This window comes from Cyprinus carpio, chromosome B18 (genome assembly GCF_018340385.1).
Source record: "Cyprinus carpio isolate SPL01 chromosome B18, ASM1834038v1, whole genome shotgun sequence".
In the NCBI taxonomy this organism is placed as follows: domain Eukaryota; kingdom Metazoa; phylum Chordata; class Actinopteri; order Cypriniformes; family Cyprinidae; genus Cyprinus; species Cyprinus carpio.
Genome location: NC_056614.1, coordinates 6,658,024 through 6,679,710, shown reverse-complemented (window position 1 = coordinate 6,679,710; position 21,687 = coordinate 6,658,024). Strand labels below are relative to the sequence as shown.

Sequence of the window (21,687 nt, the reverse complement as noted above, 5' to 3'; positions counted from 1 at the left end):
CAAAATAATTCTTAAAAATGTATTGGTTGCTACAAAAATATTAGGCAGCAAATGAGCACCAAAAATAACTGATAAAAACAGACTACCAAATCAGCATATTAGAACGATCTCTAAAAGATCATGTGACAAAGAAAAATGGAGTAATGATGTTGAAAATTTAGCTTTGCCAGGAATAAATTACATTTTAAAATGAATATTAAAATAGAAAACAGTTATTTTATATTACAATAATATTTCATAATACCATTTATAATATAATATAATTACTGTTTTACTATAGCCTATTTTTGAGTAGAAGAGACTTTATTCCAAACTTTTGACCGGTAGTGTAATAATAATAATAATAATAATAATAATAATAATAATAATAATAATAATAATAATAATAATAAATACTTTAAAAGATAAAAAGCTTTTTTATCAAATAAAAACAAATTGCAAGTTTTTCAGTGCATTGACGTGGCAGTGTTAAAATTAGGAAAATAACTGGGAATGTCTGTACATAGTCCTCCAATGTATTCGGAAGAAGGAGATGGCTTTCCCGGGAAAAACTGTCCAGACGGAGATGTTTTGGAGAAGTACGATTCCTCCTGCGACCAGGGCGACAGTCCCGCTGTGTGAGGCACCTGATGGGAGTAAAAGTAACTGGACTGATTGGAGAGTAAATTAAAAGAGCAGGGCGCAGAGAGAGGCAGAGGCACGGACGCAGACGCGGTGAAGGCGGAGGCGGAGGTCATCTGTTCACAACCCATCCCACAATAAGCTGCCTCTTGGCCGGGAGGGAGAAAAAGTCTTTCCGCTGCGGGACCGACCGAGCTGAAGTGACGCGAGCTTTGGGACAGAACCGACGCGGCGTAGTTGTTGCGGTGCGCCGCGGGGTTCGGCTGGCGATGCTGGAGCGTCACGAACGGCGGGACGGGCCAGTAAAACGAGCCGGCGAACGCGAGTCCGGCGGCGGTGGAGGTGGAGGACAGCCGCGCGCCTCTCTTCATGGCCAGCTTGGCTCGGGACGCCGCGGTAGACCGGCGCCTGAGTTTCCCGGTGGTTCCGCCGATGAACACGTCATCACTGGACGGGTCCAGCATCCAGTAGTTGCCTTTTCCAGGGTCGTCGTAGTGGCGCGGGACCTTGACGAAGCACTTGTTGAGGCTCAAGTTGTGTCGGATGGAGTTCTGCCAGCCCTGCCGGTTTTCTCGGTAGTACGGGAAGTTGCCCATGATGAACTCATAGATGCCGTTGAGGGTGAGCCGTCGCTCCGGACTCTGGCGGATGGCCATCATGATAAGCGCGTTATAACTGAACGGAGGCTTATCGGGTTTACTCTTCTTCTCCTGTCCATCAGTTCCTTCACACGTTGGCTCTCCAGCTACCTCTTTTTTATCCGGTCTGGACGCTAAGTCGGTCCGCTCTCGATTAGGTTTATCTTTTCCGTCATTTGGCTGATTGGAGCGGGCAGGCGGCTTCGCGGCGCGGGAGCGCGGTGCTTCTGGCGCGGCGGGAGCGTCGGTTCTCGCGCGCTCGTGTCGGAGCAGTAAGCTGCTGATGCTGAATGAGGACTTGTGGAAGAACCCCACGGGGGCTTTTAGTTCCTCCATGTTTAACGATACAAACACGCTCCTAAAGGTGTCCAACAGAACTTAAAAGTTCAACCAAAGTGGCACCAAAACACCTAGAAAGTGGCCGTTCATTCTTTAGAAACGCTCGATAAAAACAAAACAAAGATCTGATAAGTTTCCAGCACAGGCAATCTCTCTGACTGATCAATGAACTCGATGGCTCGATTATAAGACTTCGGAATCCGGTGAAACTCAAGCCTCTCACCTGAGACCGCCCTTCTGTTTACACATTCATCTGACTGAGCGCCTGTCAGAAACGAGTGAGGCATAATTATGCCAAGGAGTTCAGATATGCGACAACACTTGGAGATGTGAGTAAACAAACAGCTTAGGATGGACATGAACCCTAATCTCTGGAGGATGCCCTCGGCTCCATAAGGGAGCGTGTCATGCACTTACAGTGCAAAAAATACAGTAGGCCTATCCTATAGCCTGGCCTGAATGAGTGGGATACATGCAGCAGGCCTGTAGCTGGGGAGTGTTGAAACACGTTTTGTTTTAACGTCTGTAACTCCTCTTGCTTCAGACTTTGATATAGGCCTAATTTGTTTGTCTGCTTCAACGTTGTTTTGAAATCTACTTTCTAAACTGTAGCAAAATTAAAGTCAAGTACAAATTGTGGTTACATCATCAGAGTGAGTTGTAAAACACAGATTTTACAATTTGGGCACAAAATTAGGTCTACTATAGAAATTTAATTTAGCTTTATGTTAAAATACATGAAAACAGATGTTATATATTAAACAAGTTAAACAAGATGAATGTTTTGTTGTCTAATTCAGAATCCTTTATGTTTGGTTTCAATGCTTGCATCAATGACTAAACAGACTAAAAGATTAAGTAAAATAATGATATTTCAATGCATACTAACAAGTATAAATTAGGTGAAAGAGGAAATACAAGTAGGGAAACAGTAATAATAAATATGAGTTTAATGATAAAATCACAGACACAAAGATGATCATTAATTGTACCTCATAAAAAGGCACTGATGCAACATGTAACTGGGACAAAAAGGCGTCAAAAATAGAAAGGTGTATTTGCAAACCTTTTTATTTTCTAGGATATTTGACACCCTCGCCTAATTGGCCACACCTGAGTACTGATTTATTGCACATTACTGTACAGTCCAGTTGAACTACGTGAGGTTTTTCGGTATGAAGAAATGATAGACATAACTGTGATTTTGGAGATTTTAAGTCTAGTCTTCAAAGAAATCATCTGTAAAACAGGCTATCCCTCATCAAAAATAATAAAGACTGCTAATGGGATTTCTATTAGAATTTCTATTCATCTTAAAGGGATCAAACAAGATGAATCCTCTGTATAAACAGAATTTTCTATTTTTCAGATTGTGTTTTTTGTCTCCTCCAGTAGGATCTTGTTTGACAGCTCTTAAATATGTCCTGTAGAATTGGTTCCAAATTTTGATAAAAGTCTATCCATTAGTATTACTTTAGGATATTTTGACAAGGGATTTTAACAAGGCACACAAGACTGTAAAATGTAACATTTTAGAGCAAAAATAAACCTATCATACATTTTCACTTTCACACATTACTACACACACACAGCAGGGGTTTAATGCAACTTATGCAGAAAAGAGGTCACTGGTTTTGTAATTGGTCTCTTAGTTTTGGTAGTAAAGCATATAAATTTTTCCCTGGACACTCAGTTTTTGCCACGTCTCTGTGTCCCACAAGCACAAAATTGGGCTGCACATGACCGTGAAGCACTCCAATGTGCAGCAGTCTCAGCAGAGCAGACAGCGACACAGAACTGGGCAATTCATCTACAGACAAACAGAAATTTGCTTTATAATGTGTGAATTTTGGTTCATTTGTATTGTATAGTTTGCTTAATTTAGACAAGTCATTACATCATTGCTAAAGTGCAATTAAATTCTTATGCACACTCTATTTCTATTTACAAATCCACAAAAAAAAAAAAATCACAACAGAACAATGAATACAGTTATATGTTGTGTGAACAGCACAAAGAACAATAATTAAAACATGAACTGTAATGTGATAATAGAAATAGTCGTGTTCTCACCGTTGAAGTTGCCCATGAATGCGATGCCAACAGAACTGAAGTTGTGTTCCTTTGCGTGGGCCCCTACAATCCCCCATCCTCGCCCTTCATACACCGTCCCGTCTCCAGAGATCAGAAAGCTGGAGTAAGACAGACAGAGCGGACGTGTAAGGTATAGACTGGAGTCAGCCTTGTTATGTCAGCAAAATTCAAACAGGACAATTTATTTTATTTTTATTTTTTTGGTGGGGAAAAAGCTAAAAATGTGATTATTTGAAAAGAAAAAGAAAAAAGAAAACCCTTTAGACACCGTCTTGATGATCTACAGGGAAGTGTCTGTATTGTTTTCTTTCTTTTTTCTCAATTTTTTTATTTATTTATTTATTTTTGGTCACATGGCAAAATGGCTTCCTATATGTTAGTTAACACGTCACTGACTTTCATGTGGTGGACAGTTATGAGTATTGTGGATATTCTTAATACTTTAAAGCAAAATTGCTTTACTGTTTTGCTTTTATTTGGCTACACTTATGCTATTCTGTCTATTAATGACTTTATTAATAGACAGAATTTATGTATTATTGTATAACTTAACTCTGTGATATAAAGAACGGTCAGAAATTACATGTAGTGTTTTGTTATAATATCTTACTTGTAACCGATATCGTCGAAGCCCCTCTCTTGCATGTGCATGTGCTGGATGTGCGCGAGCTCAGAGACGCTGTCGCGCGAATGCGCGCAGTACCGGAGCGCTGTGTGGTGCACGATCACTGTCTTTGCGGGATTCTTCATCTCTGTCCTGTCCCGAGCTTCCACGGCGTTCCATCCGCGTCGACTCACTACAGCCACTGCAAAACAACAGTGCGTTCAGATAAACATACAAATGGCATATACTATGCGCATGGTCGCTCGTGGACGCTTGCTTTTACCTGCGTTCATATCCACGGGTTCTCCAGGTGTGTGTCCGTCATCGATCAACGTTTCTTTCAAACCCGGCGAATGTGGTTGACATGACCTGCAAGCTGACAAGTTTAATAGCCTTGAATGACTGGGAGGGACAAACATGTTGAGCTTCCGCGTACTTTCCTGTGTCGTGCGGAAATTCAGGTCGCGAGTCCTACAGGCAGATATTGAGAAATTCTGCTGCACGTGCTTTTTATGGACCATAATGGAAATGCCACTATGAATAGGCGATATTTTACCATTGCAAAAATAACAGAAGTGACAGCTTGGCAGAGTTGCATAACGTAAAATGTGGCAGTCACTTGCATTAACGCTGTGTCCAATTACACAACCATTTCTCTAAATACAATGGGAAAGAGTCAAACCTTGTGATTATTCTCATGTTGGTGATAAATTAGTTTCTACTGTGATTCAGCCAAGAGGCACGAGGCTGTCGGTGGCAATCACAGCTATGCAGATTTTCATGACTGACATGTATGTAGCAAAGAATGCATACAAAGTATCTCACGTTTGAGAAACATTTGACCTGACTTTGTAATTACGCTTTACAAACTTTCCAGGGATACTCGGAATCTGTGGGCTCAAGATTTGCGTGTCAGCAGACTGAAAGCTGGTCAGGAACAGCTTGTGTGGGTGGAGCGGAACGAACGACAGTTTTTAAAGCGTTCCGCTAGTCACTCTACGCAACTCCATTCCGGGTTTTCACGTTATGCTCTCCAAACAGCTGAGAAAAATCTAGTTGTTTTTCCCCCTGATAAAAACTCCAATTGTGATTTTTTTTGTGGTTCGTGCAGCTACAGAATATAGTCAAACATATTGTTATTTATTAGTTGAACTACTGTAATACTTTACTGTAAAAAAACAAAAAAAAATATCTTGCATTGCAACTTTAAAATTACAATACCAATCTTTATGTTTTTTTTTTTTACATTTCCAAATGTACATTAAAAGCGACCCAAACTCAAAGATACAGATAGAGTTTGTGTGGAGCAGCATTTAATGTATATATATTTCTCCTTTTCAGTGAATACATTTATATATAGTATATTCATATTCAAAATCTGTCAGTAGGTCAGTTGTGTAAAGGTACAGTGTTTATGTGTAGCATTTGTATTTTGTTTTTAGTTTATTTATAGGTAAACATTTATATATAGCATATTTATAGTCAAAATCTGACAGTAGGTTAGTTGTGTATAAGTTTATACTTTCGTTCCACTGTATGTCCACACATGTAGCGGAATGACAATAAAGCTTGACTTGAACTTATTTAATTAAATTGCAAACTGATAATCACACAAAGGTTCCATACACACTGCTAAGAATTTCTGTAAATGCAGTTGTCACTACCTGTATCTTTCAGGAGTTAATTCAGTTGTCACCTTTGTATTTTAGTGAATCATGTGTGTACAGAATGTGATTACGCACTAAATGGTGAACTGGCAACCAAAATTATCACATACCCAGGGCTCCAAACAAAAAAATCGAGTAAGGAGCCATTGGCTCCTATAAGAAAAAAACTTAGGAGCCAAATAATTTTTTTAGGTGCCACAGAATAAACGTGTTTTATTTATTTTACGATTATTATTATTTATTTATTCACATTTTAACATTTCAATCATACTGTCATGTGTTTATGTCTCATCTTTTCTTGACTTTATCAGCATTTTAATCCATCTTGTAGATGACCTGGGAACTAAGGTTCACTTAAAGGGAGAACGAAATGTCACAAAGAATTGTTCATTACACAGAGTCTGTACCAGTATCATGGAGCGTAAGCATCACTTGGCCACTGAGTGTAGATTGGGCTCCTCCTCAGTGCATCCTGGAAATGTTGTCATACACTCTAAAAATAAAGTTGCTTCATGATGACATAGAAGAACCTTTTTTGTCTAAATGGTTTCATAAAGAACCTTTAACTTCTGAAGAAACTTTACGTTTCACAAAAGATTCTTTGTGGCGAAAGAAGGTTCTCCAGATTATAAAGAAAGAGATGGTTCTTTAAAGAGCCTTTGACTGAATGCTTCTTTGTGGAACCAAAAATGGTTCTGTGAAGAACCTTTTAAGCACCTTTATTTTTTCTAGCTTACTGATGAGCATATGGACACTGAATGGTTATTCTGAGGTAAATGTATATTACATTGCAATGTTTACAATCTTTACATGTTTTCCGCACTTTGAAACACTGAATGAGCTTTTACACGAGACATTTCAGTAAGTTGTACTGTAGGATCTCTTATAAAATAGCCTACCTTTTGATGTTAATTCATGTTCATTATGTACTATATTAGTAAAGAGAAAGATTAAATGGGTTTACTTGCCCTTGAACTGAGGCGCTAAAGCGACCGCGCCTGCCGCATTAAGGAGCGCCAAAACTGTATTGTTTGAATTTCGTTATGAATTCGGAATAATTTTAAAGCTGGTACTTTTTATTAAAAAATGACAAAGCACAGAGCTTTTTGCGATTACTGGACGGCAGTTGCACTTCAAATAATTAAGTTCACGCATTAAAAGAACAAGATCTTGTTTAGAAGAAGCCATATTAGTAATTATTATAAATGAGAATTGTTAACGATATTGCCAGTATCCACACAGCTGACAGCTTTACCTGTTCTAGTTTGTTCAAGTTGTGCTGTATTTTCTGCACTTTCCCTTCTTACGTCTCCCTCATTTCTCTCTCGCTGCACAGCTGAGCTGCGTTTATCAGACTGTGTGCGTCAGCACTGATGTGCGCCAGAGAAGAGGAATGTCTGAAACTCTCTTTTTCCACTAAAACTTTGATGCGCATCGTCTCAGTTTAATACGTGAACATAACAAAATATTTGATCGCAAAACAATTAGGAAAAAAAGGCATTACATTCATTACATTTTTAAGTTATAACATGTAAACATATACCCAGATAGCAATAACACTTGGGCTGATTCTGGCTGAAATGCGTCTCTGTCGGTTCAGTCTCGGCATCAAGGAGAAGATAATGGGCCAGAGCCGCGCCGACTCTACAAAACACTTCTGGCTGACAGACGGATTTTTCTCTATGGGCCGATCTCGGCTGAAAGCTGTTGTACACGCGGCAGGTCCACACTCGGTGTAGTTGTGTGTATTAACCTTCGGCCCGAGTTCCTTTTATCACAGACGGGGCGCTGCTAGAATGAAGCAAATCATCCACCTGAGAAAACTTTTTTAGCGGTTAAATCCTGAGGAGCTTTCGGCGGGTAGTCGCCACTGGCGACCTCAGCAAAAATGTCACTCGCAAATTAATATTTATGGTCGCAAATGCGACTGTTTTAGTCGCAGTTTGGAGCCCTGATATCAAATCTTGGTTTTATTTTATTGCTGTCAAACAATGAATCGCATCCAAAATAAAAGTTTTTGTTTACATAATATATGTGTGTATTGTGTATGTATTTGTATATGTATTTATTATGTATATATAAATACACACATACAGCATACATTTTGAAAGTATATACAAGTATATTTTTATATTCATATAATTTATATCATAAATAAATAAATCTAATATATAAACGTAACATTTTTCTTAAATATATACATGCATGTGTGTGTGTTTATATATACATAATAAATATACACAGTACACACACACATATATATATTATGTAAACAAAAACTTTTATTTTGGATGCAATGTAACTATACCCATATCCTTTTCAATACCCTAACTTTTCAAAATAAAAACAAAACTTTATTACAAATATTTTATTACAAACCATCAAAAAATACACTGTATGGATTTAAAATGAAAAACTATAAACACTTCGGGTCAAAGTACGAGTCGCTGGTGTTTGTGCACTAAAAATTCACAACTAAAATGATACACCAGTTTATTAAAAATGCATCAGTGACCTACAGCTGGGTCACCAGTAAGAAATATCCACTCCACAACAAACGCCAACCTTATGACATTCACAGCTCTATAATCCAAATACAGTGACGCATGACCCTAAAACACCTCATCTTATGTCATTCGTGGCTTTATCCTCCTCATTCTGTCCATCTGTGGCCGCAGTGTGGGGCAGTACATACATAGTAAAGCCTCATGGCATCCTGCATTCAGAAAATACAAATGTCAAAGTTCAATTTTATCCTAGATAGCATTTATGATTTTACTGTATTTAAAAATCACAGGCCTACTCTTGCAAACGTTTAGTACCATTCACACAATCTGTCATGTAGATGCAACGTATAATGTGAATGAAAGTTATTGTTAGTAGAGGAAAACACTGTTCAACAAACAAAATATTTTTTTAAATTGTAAATAAAGATTTCTGGACTACATTTTACAAGAAAATACTACTACTAACTACAGTGTCTGTGTAATTCAGTGTGTCATTTCTTTGTAACTATTAGTGAACTTCTTTACTAGCAAATTCTGAGTGAAAACTGTTTTAAAAGCAATCCATTATTGCAGTTATCAAGAGACATCTGCTGAACAACCAGCAAACAGTGACTGTGCATCATTTACCTCAGCCTTCATGCTGTGAGACTGGAAGAACAACCACACATTCCATTACAAAACTAAAACCATCAATCCATTATAAAATTGGCCCATTATAAGAATTAATGGGAATTAAAATAACATTATTTTTAATAAACATCTAAACCAAGAAACATATTTAACTCTCACTTTGGGCAAGGGTGGTCCTCTGTCCGAGGCAGAGTTGGATCTTGAGCCACGTCTGCAATAATCTGAGTGAGTTCACTGGTGGAGAACAGGGTCAAGGTTAGAAGTTTCTACAAAAATTTTCAATAAACATTATAGAATAATCCAAGTTTAGTAGGCTCTTTTTTATTTTATTATTAGGACTGAGTTGCCAAACTGATTTTAATTCATCTTTACAGACTTGATTCAGTCTGTGCTGTTTTACTGTTGATGCATGAACAAAACTTCACTGAACATTACTTATAGCACGAATAATAACAGCAATCCGCTTCATGCTTTGTACTTTTGTTATGAAACAAAGTGTCAGGTTACAGATTCAGTCAATTTCATCATCTAGTTAAAACAATAAACGTTGTTTCAACGTTATTCAAAGAGCTTTATCTTTGTCCTCTTCACTGCTTGCTATAGTTTGAGCTCAAACTAACGCATGGTGTCTCAGTAAATAAAATTCACTAAATAAGATACTCACTCAACCTCGTGGGTGATTTTGTTCACATAGATGCAGCTGTTGTCGGCTTCTTGCTGATAATCGCAGTTTCTGCACTGAAAACATGCATGAACAAGTAAGAGAGTGTCCTGTCCAATAACAAGCCAATTTTAACAAACACCAGCCTCTTTGAAGTCAGCTTTAAAGCAGCACTATGTAAATGTTGGCGCTCTAGCGGTTAATAAACAGAACTGCACGCATCCCGCGGAAGAACATTCTAACCGGAGCTACTTCTCCAAGTTTATGTCTATGGCGATTCACGCAGGTATGTGTTGCTCCGCAGCGGTGACGACCAGAACAGGCTATAATAGTCCAAAAATAATCACTTATTATAAATGTACCGTAGTGATTTTGGATAAGACAAAAAAAAAAAAAAAAAGCGGTTTGGTAGATGAATTTATGATGTACTCGCTCATTATATACATCTTGCAAATTTTGAACGCAGGAAAAGTTAAACAGTGTTGCTTTAATATTTGACTGTAATCATAACAAGAACTTACAGCATAGAGCAGGATGCGGTTTTCTTTATCCTCTTTAGGATACAACATGTTATTACTGTAAAAAGAGAGAGATTTATACAAGAGAGCAACGTCTTCCATCAAAACAAACACACACATAAGATCAACGACACGAGTTTGAGACACAAACTCTTCTAAACTCACCACTCCTGACAGAACCGGATGCCCACGAAACCAGGTTCATACGTGCCACCTTCCAAATCCATTATAAAGCCACCGTAGCTCTATATGAAGGGCTTTAAAGATAAGGCTAAGGAATAAAACACAACAGCTCTCTCGCACTCTGTCGAAATGCCCAGAAACAGAAGCTTGTGCGCATGCGTGACCTCCGCTTAGTGCTGCACAGATACGTCACAGCGCCTCCTCGTGGCGGAGGACAATGACGATGATCTTTCCGCGGACAGAGACGTGTGCAATGTTTTCATGTTTCATTTATTCTGATTATCAACTGACAGCTTGTTTTCTTTCAAGGTCAGTTAGGACCGGTTTCATATTTCCCTTTGGAGCTGATTTATCTGAGTTCATGCGCCTAATTTTTTAGTTAAAAAGCATTATTTGTAGATAATTCTGGCAATATTAAATAAGATAAGAATAGCAGGCTACTGTTTATCAAGCTTTAACCTGAAAAGTTTTTTTGTACAACTTTCTCTTCTTGTTGTACATCACTTCTTGGGATGTTCCCGGTCTAAAATGACTGGCCTATCAAAAACAGCTTAATAATGCTGTATCTTCATATACAGGCTAATCTTGTACAGAAATGTATTGTATATGAATTTTGTCAGCTTGTTTTCTCTCAGTTAGGACAGGTCCAAATGACCAGAACACAACGTGAGGGTCAAAGAGAGCTCATTCTTTCTTTGGGAATATCTGGCGTTTATGAATACCGAATACAGTACCTTATACACTTATACTGATGAAGCTTTAAGAGATACTTCTATATTTTTCTAAATACAACAATAACTTGTTTTTTGAGTTCCTTACACAAATAATTACAACCATGGAAAACATGAAAAAAAAAAAAAAAATAGGACCTTACCGCTACATATGGCAGGTATTCTAATCAAAATTAAATACATGGATTGAATATTGACTTCTTTTTATGGAAAACCATTGTAGTGAACACAACTTCAATTTTATTTAGGTTTTGAAGAAATGTGTAACATTTTCAGGTTGACAGTTCTTAATTAGCCTAGTCTACTGTAAGATTTAAACAATAAAATTTAATTTACAAATACAATACAATTAAATCAGGAACAAAGAATACATTTCATTTATGTTAGGAAGATTTAAGCTAAGTCAGAAGTTTTTTTTAGAAGTCAAGTATTCAATAAAAACGTTTAATATAAGTATAATGCAGGTCTATATTGGGTGAAAAGATATTAAATTATTTGCTTTGGTATTTCAAACAGATACAGAAATCTGCCCGTCAGGGTAATTAAATCATGTTTGCTGTTGATTCATTTCCCTTGTTAATTTTATTGTTTGGTATTTAATTTTGCACCATTATTTTGCACCATTTGAAGCCAGACAATCAGACATTCCTTATTATGCAATCTAGACAAGAAAAACTCTGCAGTCAAAATTCATGTTTGGATGTACATTATTTTGTGATGTTCCACTACAAAGGCAGAAGTAAACCGTAAAACAGGCGACCAGCTTGTGGATTGTAAATCCATTCAAATTAACACGACATAGTGCAATATCATTTTTTGGCCACAGGGTGGAGACAAAACCACATTTACCAGAAAACATATCTCGTCTGCTCTCCATAACAGGTAGTAAACACACGAATAACCGCTAACTCTGTCGTTCACATTATTATAAAATATAAACATTGCATGTATTACACTTTTATAACATTCTGTTAGCAAGTATGTACTTGAAGGGACAAGAAAAACAAAGAAGCACTTAAGAACAAACATCCTTCTGCTATTTCAAGCTCCCAATGGAGCAACATAAAATGAGATCCTTTCCCGAACCCCTTCTGGTGCACCGCAATAAGTGCACCACAATCTTTAAACACAATTCACACCAAAAAAAAATAAAACGATTTCTAAAAAAACAATTAAGACAAAATAAAAATAAAGATAAATCTAAAAAAACTGTTTTGACAAATTGAAAACATGGAGAAACAGTGTAGAAAAACATTATTGTGTCATTCAGCGATATTCTTCAATGTCCTCCAGACAGACTACTACTTTTTTCCCTTTATAAATGAAAAAATAAGAGAGTTATGAGCATTATGGCAGACAGAAATTCATACTTCCATGAATTCAATTACATTTTCATGAAATTGTAAGAAACTACAGTGTCCCCAAAATGATTTGAAGCCTTGTGACTAGAAGCATTTTGTAAAAATGACTCTTATAATAATCTAATCTTATACTGCACCTTAGTCTTTCTTCTCTTTTTCCCAGATTTAAGCTCCTTTGCACTTTTCAAAATGGCCCTGAATGTTTCTGTGGAGATGCGTGTTGAAACCTGGATTTTTATTGGAGATAGTTTAGCTGTCGAAAAGTTGGAAAAATTATTTAAAATCTCATTTTACCAAATCAAAAGTGGGACACAATATGAGTATATATGAGTGACTTCACATTTCACACATGGAATAAATGTAACATCTTTGCATGAGGTCACTGCTGCCTTATTAATGTTGTATTTCCATATTTAGATTCAAATCCATACTTGCTTGTCTTTCTCTCAGGGCCTCTAAAAACACTTTTGCGCCATCTTCTCCAATGTGATTCTCACCGAGATCCAGTTCGGTCAGGCAACTGGAGAACTTAACTATACTGAAAGACATTTATAGAAACATACAGTATAATGAGACTGCACATGTCATATTTTCTCAAAGAGCATCACTTGATGAATCAGGATCAACAGTTCAGACATATGCTAAAATATTTATTCAGTGTAGCTAATCCAATCTTAAATCTACCATTTAACAAAACGATTAACACAAACACACCGAGAAACAGTAACAGCTGTACATGATTTTGATTGTAAATGCTGACAGAGTGTATTTTAATCAGTGTTAATTAAAAATATTCACTGTGTTGCCAAAGAAATCAGTTTCTGGTTCACACGTTAGCCAAAGTTGTTTTGCGCCAAAAACAATGATAGTTTAATTGTTCATGATCATTTTCCACTCTCTCTCTGGCCATTCCTGTTTTACAGGAAGCGAAGTAGCAGCGTAACTACAACAGCAGCTTCCTATTGTGCTCTCATGCTGATCTTGTCTGGTGTGACGAAATGTATTATTTCCGATATAATATAAAATGGTCATAATGATGACACGAGATGGGGAAAGTTGTCTAATTTATATGAGAAAGGGAACTACATTTATATCCAAATTACTTTACAACTAAAAACTACTTAAAAAATTATTTACTGAATAGAAACAGCTGTTTATGTGCCAGCAGACAGGTGTATTTCAAACACTATGCGAGTATTTTGCAAAATTATTTTATGTCACCTTATAAAACTTTTGCAATTTACATTGTTACATAGTTTAGAATGTATTTTGACTTTCTTTTCTGAGTCTTGCGTACTTTACTTGCAATGCTGGTTCTTCTACACAGCAGTGAATGCTGCAGTCTGTTCATATGGATGCGGAAATAAACAAGTGCTGCGTATGTATTGCAGATGCTTGCGTAACTAGGCCGTGTTTTGCTGCTGTAATGGCAATGCCAAAAATCTGTTCTCTGACCTGAGGGGGAAAAAAAATCAGTGATGCAAGAATTGCCTCATATAAGACTACTTTGAACATTTTCGGATCACTAAAAACAGTCATTTTTTATTGGGTTTGTTGAAAGAGACGAGGGAAATGCTTAATTTTTTAATAGCTGCTATGATCATAGTTATCATTAAACATATTACGCATGTCAATATCTGTCTAGAAACTTCCTACAGTAAATGCAGATTTATGTGCGGCTTTGGGATCAGCAATTTGACCGAAGATAAATCATATGTAGACAAAAAAAGCACCCTGAGAACTGAAATCACAATATCTCAACCAAAATATTTTGCACTCTAATAACTAGGTCAACCATTATATTGAATCTGACCTCTGTGCATAAAATATGATGTGAAGACAGTAAAGACTTATAGGAAGCAAAAGACGATTTATTCCTAAACAGAACAGACGCAGCTAAATCTTACAGCATGTTCTTATAAAAAGAAGTGCACCTGTAAGTGTACCTCAAATCTTAAAAGTATTTTTACATGCAGATAATATAAAATTAATGAAACTGAAGGTCACTTAAGTGCACTTTAAGAGAGAACTGTTTCATGAAACTTTTAAAAAGTGCACTTTGTAATAATGTCAAAGTACATTTTAAATAATTGTTTCAAAAATTATGGGCACTAACTTAAAGAGACTGTTGACAAATATACTTAAATGACTTTTAGAGTTAGATTTTAGATTTAGTTTGACCTCCATTTACTCTAAACTGTACCCTGATGCTGCCATGCTGATTTTTGTAATGAATTGAGCCTCATGCTTGAACTGTTTAATTGCATCAGTGAGTCAATCCTTTACCCTTTTTAAATTTATATTAAACCTTGAACTTTACAGTGCTTTTTTGACCCACTTAAGTACGTCTTAAGGACATCTTTACATGTAATTTAATAATTATTTTGATTTTCTTTCTCCAAATGTACTGACAGTCATTTAGGGTCAACTAAAATATACTTTAATGCTGTACGTCATGTATTTAAATATATATTTAATTGCATATTTGCAATAAAGAAGTTTACATTTAGTACATTTAAAATATATTTACTTTAAACTTAATATTGTTTAAAACATTACAGTTAAAATTATAATTCAATACCTTACATGTGCTTTAGTCATCAAAATAAGTGTACTTCTTGAAAGCATGACATAAGATAAGACACATGACATAAGTGCACATAAGTATGTTATGAAACAGTCATGGAAGTGTTCTCTTTAACTACACTTAAGTGGCCTGTTATGTTACTAATATTTGAATATACGAAAACAAAGTCTAAAAAGTAACAATTTAAATACAATACAATAAAACAAAGGCCTCAAGATGGAAGGAACAAGGCAAGCTAATTTAGTAGCTTAGTCTGGTGCAAGTAAAGCATTTTAAACATATCTATGCAATTCAAACACAACTAAACATTGCTTACAGCAGCGTTAAAGCTGTCAAAGCATTTCAAACATATCTGTGTGAAGTTTTGTGGTCAGAAATAGATCATATGTGTTGACAATTCCAGTCCCCAATAAAAGACAATTGACATTTTGGACATTATATACTCAGTCATGTACTGAGAAGGTGACACTTACATGCAAAGGATCTCCAGAAATTGATTTAGTTCCTCCTTTCCTGAGCCATCAATGGAATTATCACACATGTGCAGCTTCTCTAGCCATGGGCCTCCTGCGGCACCATGATCGCTCTTGTTTTTTTCTCTTTTCTTCTTTGTCTTCTTCCCTAACCACAACATGACATTCACAGCTGAGAATAATCTAGCAACCATCAAAAAGACATGACTCACTGCCTTCTCCCATTTATCAACAGATTGAATTCTTTTTTATGATAACAGCACATAAAAAACAAGATCATTTTAAATCATTAGGAGAGGCCTATAAATTAAAACACACACAGTGGCAGAGAGTCGTCTCTCTCTGAGTTCTCTCAGTGGCCTATAGAGTAATGGCGCAGTTTTGGGGAAAACAGCCAAATGCCGTTGGCCACACTGAGCAAGTGACAACCAGCTTCACTCAACACCACAAACCACAAGTTGTGGCATCCCATAGGCCTAGTCACACCACACCAACAAATGCAGATCAACGCCGACAGCTGACCGAGTGCAATATATCACTTCTCAAACATTCCTAGCCCCACCAAACAGCATGTTCAACTGGTGAAAACAAGCACTGACCTTTGCCAACAGACATGGACAGCATTAGCCAACAAAACCTGACAAAACATTGTCTGTTGCTGTTTGTTGGTGCAGTGTGAATTGGTTTTAAGAGAACATTATCAATGCAGGTGTGTGAGCACATTCAATATGTGTCATTTAGAAGGATTTGTGTGCGCGTGTAGTCATGGTGTATGAAGCTGACATAGAAAATGAGCTTCAAGACCATACTATTTGTGCTTTTTTCTTAACTTTTAAAGTCAAAAGTTGCAATAGCCTTTTCTTCCCTATTGTGATATATATAGCCAAAAGAAACAGCTTCCTGAACAAGAAAAAATGACGGTGGTACTTTGTTCATTGGGAATTGACTGGACAAGTAGATCATTGTCGTTTGACATTGCTGCAAACCAAGTTGTCCCACCCTTATGCCAGTGGACACAGAGACGATTAAAATTTAATAAAATTATTAATAACAGAAAATTCAAATTTAATTCATTTAAAATGTAATATAATGATGGGGACAAAGAAACTGCTTTGATATATACGACCACCTGGATGAGTCGTAATTGCACTCTTGGAGTAATTTTGGTAGGATGGCCACTTCTGGGAAGGCTCACCACTGTTCCAAGTTTTCTCCATTTGTGGATAATGGCTCTGACTGTGGTTCACAGAAGTCCCAAAGCCCTAGAAATGGCTTTATAACCCCTTTCCAGACCGATACATGTCAACTATTTTGTTTCTCATCTCTTCTTGAATTTCTTTCGATCGTGGCATGATGTGTTGCTCTTTAAGCATGCTTCACTTTGTGACTTCTTGATTCCAAATGCTGTTTTGTGCAAGTGCGTTTAACAAGAGGGAAACCAAGAGCCCATAAGAGCTCCTAGTGATTATAGCAATAACCGTGTGAATATGCACATGCACTCAGTAGTTCGGAAAATCAGTGGTACCTTTGCTCTTTGCTTTCTTTTGTCTGGAAGATTTGGTATTGCTCCTTTGGGAGATCAACTCTGTTTCATCTAAAAGAAAGAAATGCTTGAATGACATTTCACTTTGCACAAAATGAGGTTACATTAAACCCTTTAATGTCACCCGATAAGTGTTGGAAAAAGAATGATGAGATGATCAATCTCATAATTTAGCCTCTTGACACATTCCATTCCATAACATTACACACTGCATGTATGTATCCCACTCATACACAACTGTATACCATACAGAACTCTGAGGTTGTATTAGGTTTAGAAAAACAGAAAAGTCTTAAGAAAGAAACGTCTTATCTAGACATGTGGACCAGGATAAAAACGTGTCCCTGCGGCACAATTAATTCAGCATTGACCTACTGTTGATAGAATGAATTAGGTGAAAGTAGGCAAACTTACATACACACCTGTGATAGATGTGGACCTGTTTTGGATCACTGCCAGTTTTTGGCTGTTTTCAGCCACAGGTTTCAGCAACTCAGTGGCACCCCCACACACTGCAGCTCAACACCAAACTATGTCTGTTATGTGTGACTTTTAAAGATCAGAATAAGATGTCAGTGGTCCTTGTTCAATACACACAGACAACAAATTATGATGTCAGAGGGTCCTTGTTTAAAACACACATAGACAACAAATTAGGCCCCTGTTTATCAGTAAATGATGATGAAAAATAAAAAAATTTCTAAATTTTCTCAAACTTAAAAACAAACAAGTTAATTATCATTAAAAAGGGTGTTTTAATTGTATCTTGAGTTACAGAAGCCCTCAAACACAATAGCTCAACCTCTTCTTCATTCATGGTTGATGAATTCAATTCTTGACAATAACCTATGCAGATTGCATCTGAAAAGTGCTTCCCTGAACCTTTATAAAGTACTTTTTTATTGGCATTATTGCATTATGGTCTTATGAAACTGATTTACAAGCAGCTTGTTCTCAAAAAGTGCACCCAGGATGGCCATGTGCTTTGAGATGACTTCCAAATTTCTGGGTGCCTGAAAATATTAACTTCACACACATTTTATAGCCTCATTTTGTTCTCACTGTGACTGTTCTTCTTGGAGTACTGAAGCTCAATATGGACACAGTTAGATGATCCACATGCTTTAGTGTGATGGATTGCATGGATGGAAATAATTCCTTCCTGCCATGGTATTGACCACCTCATTGTTACCTAACCCATGTCTTGAGTGCTCCATTATGTCACTTATTGTGCGACAGCACAACCATGTAGGATTTGAGCCCTGCTTAGATAACCTTTTTTGTTCCATCTGACATTCCAGCATGATATCAAGCAAATTTCAAAACCAAAAAAAAAAAAAAACCTCTCCTGGCTAGAGGCCAGCCTACAACTGGCCAGTGAGCAGTAGGGATAATCATGTATACAGACAGCACCAGCTATGCAAACATGATGGTGAAGTGTTGGCTGTATCGATTCAACTCCCTGCTGAGATACTTTGTTGAGCAACTTGAAATACACTTCCTTTTTAATAGAAAATATACTAGAAAGTTATTGGTCTTTGCTCTGGTCCTACTGAAACATTTTTCCTCGAATTTATGCTTTTTACAGTAAATGCCACATCCCAAAAAAGCACCAGAGAGAGTTATTCTGTAAGTCTCAGAGACATATTCCCCCTCACATAAGGACAACTTCAGAACCCAGAGTACCTCCAGCATCCCAAAATGTAAGTACAAGGCCCACTCAAGTGGCTGCCTTATACAGTTTCACTGTGTATGCCCAGTACAGGAGTGAGATGCCAGGAAGATGTCCTAATATAGCTTACAAAGTTAAAAATATGTGCACAAATAGATTTGCACACAAATTCTTTGATTTTTCTTTATGGGTCATATATTTCAGTTTTCTGGTCTTCTTGTGAAACCAAGGATATTTTTGGAGCCACTGCTGCTATAAAGGCATAGCATTAGAGTTTTATCATATCTGCATGACTGTCTTGACTGTGAAGCATCACCACAGTAAGTCATATGTTAGTCTTGGCAGCTCCTGAACCACATTAACTCTAGTGTTCACTTTAAATTAGGCTGGACTCAACTCACACAATCTATTTAATTGGCCTAGTCCTGAACGTTCACATAACCTTTTTGCAGATCCTATTCTCCTCTTTCGTCTCCTGTTGTTTCCTGTCTCTCTCTTAACTTTCCCATCACAGAAAGGCCTAAATATAACTTGAAAAAGATATTTTGGTGTACTACACTTAACACTACATTTAATGAACTAAATCTTTAGGGGTGGAGCAACTGATATGGCAGGACTGAGGCATTTCTAGAAATTCTTGGCACCATATGTGCCGACAATCTGTCTTAGACAGAGTAGAGTGGTGGAAATTGTGTGGATGATCTATTGGATTGTCAAAATAGCTTTTCTTTAGTTCCACATAAGAGAGGGCCCTGTAACTCATGTCCACTCATGAAACCCCTGTGGCCCAGTAAGATGTCGTCAGCTGTAAGCAGTCATCAGCTGAAGCTCACATTCATGAATTAATATGTGATGAAATGTTTCTGCAGAAGCTGATGGATCCCAGGAGTCACAGAGACTCATAGGTTAATGAGAAACATAAGCATCAATGGTTGTAACAATCCGTACCTCACAGAATTGTTGGTGAGGAGTAAAGCTAGCAGAGCTCCTCTCCATGAACTCCAACCACAATATCACAAACTCAGGGAAGATATTTGACTGGCCCCCAACCACCAGTCAGCAAACCTTTCAACCCTTCCTGTCCCATGCTGAGAGAAGAACAGACAGACAGACAGAGAAGAGAGGTGATTATTAAACCTTAAAAAAAATATATGCTGAAACTACTGAAACAAAGCACACACACAAAAAAGGTGATGTGAGCACAACAGGGAACCAACAGAAAACCAATTCATTTAAATGCAAAAATGTGTTCTGTCTGAAAGGCCCCTAATAAAAAGTAATGTTAGTTTGATTCCCAGGATTTTGGCAGTTTTATTAAAAATATATTATGAGATTGTATCAAGATACCCCTTACCAAAAAGTTCATTTGGATTAAGTACAGTATACTCAAGTAAAGTTCAAGTACATTTTAAGTATACTTTATGTAGCAAGTATACAAATATCAGTGTTCTAGTAGTATACTTGTAAGTGTACTGTTTCAATACTCCTTGGGACTAAAATGGCCCACTTTCCAGTATATAAAAGTATACTTTTAAGTATACTTTAAGTATAACAGTAGCAAGCTTTGAGTACACAACTAGTTTACCTCTATGTTTGTAGTTTGTACTGCAATTATACTAAAATTGAACTTATAGGTATACTGACAGTTTACTAATTAAATACTTTGTACACTTTGAAGTATAGTCTCAGTAAAAACTACTAGTTTAGTAGATTTATACTGCAAGTATACTCATAAATTTTCTTTAAGTGTACTTTACATCATACTTTAAGTATACTACTATGTTCCTATTTAGGTTTTAATTTGTATATATTTTGTTATATGAATATCTGAACATACAAAACATTAAAAGAAAAAACAGGGTATCTGCTTGTAAACAAAAACATTTTATTCTAGCTTCATGCATTCTTTTTTTAAACACTTTAATGTGGGTAAGTGAAAAAAAGCTGAAAGCTGAAAAAAAAAGACTATGAATTGAATTCAGAATGATGATCAAAAACGTAGATGGAGTCGATCAACACCACAAAGCTTGACTGTAATTATTACCTCTTCATAGGTCAACATTTTATTCCATAATGTTAGTTTTGATGCTGTTTCATGTCAGATGATCATGTTGGATTACATGTGTTAGTATCTGTTGTTTCTTTTTCTCCTTCACTTGTGTTTTTTGGAAATTCTGTACAGAAGATGCGTACTAGCGCCCTCTAACGTATAACAATGAAAACACGGATTCTAGGAGCACAAGTATAGTTCAAATATATTTAGACTTTTTGTAAGTATAAGTCAAGTATACTTAAATGTCATTTTAAGTATATTTCTGAGAAGTACATAAAGCCTTTTTCTGAGAAGTACATAAAAAGTAAACTAAAAGCATACTTTCCTATTTTTACTTTAAAAGAAGTATACTAATAGTCACACTTGAATAAACTTATTTTTCGTAAGGGACTGCAAAACATGTTTTTAAAAGAGCATTGTTACAATCACCATCCACTGTATTTCATTTTCAAGTTACAAACTAGAATGCTTGTGGTACACAAAATGTAAACGCAGCCTACAAGGACACTCTCAGTGAGCTCGTGCTTAACCATGAAACTGTGTAATTCACAGTGACAGCTTTTTTGATTATAGTTCAATGGAAGCATTTGCTGCTTTGCTTTGCACACACTTTGTGTGACTTTTTTCCCCAAACCAGTTAAGTGCAAACCACGTCCTGCAGCCGATTCTGAAGAGATTTTATTGGTCATATCAATCACAGTGATGACTGCACATGCACAGCATTGTGCAATTTCTCAAGCTTTCAGGAATTCAAAGTGCATCTGAGGACATTCACACAATACACAATCAGATGTTCACTCACCGT

The 21,687-nt window shown here is 36.7% G+C and overlaps 4 protein-coding genes across 5 annotated transcripts; all 4 read right to left on the bottom strand.

Moving 5' to 3' along the window:
• Nucleotides 1-386: 386 nt before the first annotated feature.
• foxg1c (forkhead box G1c) lies at nt 387-1,977 on the bottom strand. Its single transcript, XM_019076428.2, has one exon. The coding sequence runs from the start codon at nt 1,593-1,595 to the stop codon at nt 447-449; it is 1,149 nt and encodes a 382-aa protein (XP_018931973.2). The 5' UTR covers nt 1,596-1,977; the 3' UTR covers nt 387-446.
• Nucleotides 1,978-2,533: 556 nt separating this feature from the next.
• On the bottom strand, nt 2,534-5,221 carry pglyrp5 (peptidoglycan recognition protein 5). Of its 2 annotated transcripts, XM_042743911.1 has the most exons (5): nt 4,979-5,221; nt 4,580-4,672; nt 4,303-4,498; nt 3,672-3,790; nt 2,534-3,408 (listed from the first exon to the last, which is right to left on the bottom strand). In XM_042743911.1, the coding sequence occupies exons 2-5, from the start codon at nt 4,587-4,589 to the stop codon at nt 3,224-3,226; spliced, it is 510 nt and encodes a 169-aa protein (XP_042599845.1). In that variant the 5' UTR covers nt 4,590-4,672; nt 4,979-5,221; the 3' UTR covers nt 2,534-3,223. The 2 variants fall into 2 exon arrangements, with proteins under 2 accessions (XP_042599845.1, XP_042599844.1); XM_042743910.1 differs by lacking the exon at nt 4,979-5,221 and having other exon boundaries at nt 4,580-4,867.
• Nucleotides 5,222-8,549: 3,328 nt separating this feature from the next.
• polr2i (RNA polymerase II subunit I) lies at nt 8,550-10,672 on the bottom strand. The gene is made up of 6 exons (XM_042743382.1): nt 10,445-10,672; nt 10,283-10,337; nt 9,765-9,838; nt 9,260-9,334; nt 9,098-9,134; nt 8,550-8,679 (listed from the first exon to the last, which is right to left on the bottom strand). The coding sequence occupies exons 1-6, from the start codon at nt 10,504-10,506 to the stop codon at nt 8,617-8,619; spliced, it is 366 nt and encodes a 121-aa protein (XP_042599316.1). The 5' UTR covers nt 10,507-10,672; the 3' UTR covers nt 8,550-8,616.
• A 1,724-nt stretch (nt 10,673-12,396) lies between these two features.
• Nucleotides 12,397-18,343, bottom strand: LOC109059231. Its single transcript, XM_042743381.1, has 6 exons — nt 18,220-18,343; nt 17,140-17,208; nt 15,615-15,762; nt 12,986-13,092; nt 12,692-12,807; nt 12,397-12,506 (listed from the first exon to the last, which is right to left on the bottom strand). The coding sequence occupies exons 1-6, from the start codon at nt 18,341-18,343 to the stop codon at nt 12,495-12,497; spliced, it is 576 nt and encodes a 191-aa protein (XP_042599315.1). The 3' UTR covers nt 12,397-12,494.
• Between the last annotated feature and the right edge of the window lie 3,344 nt (nt 18,344-21,687).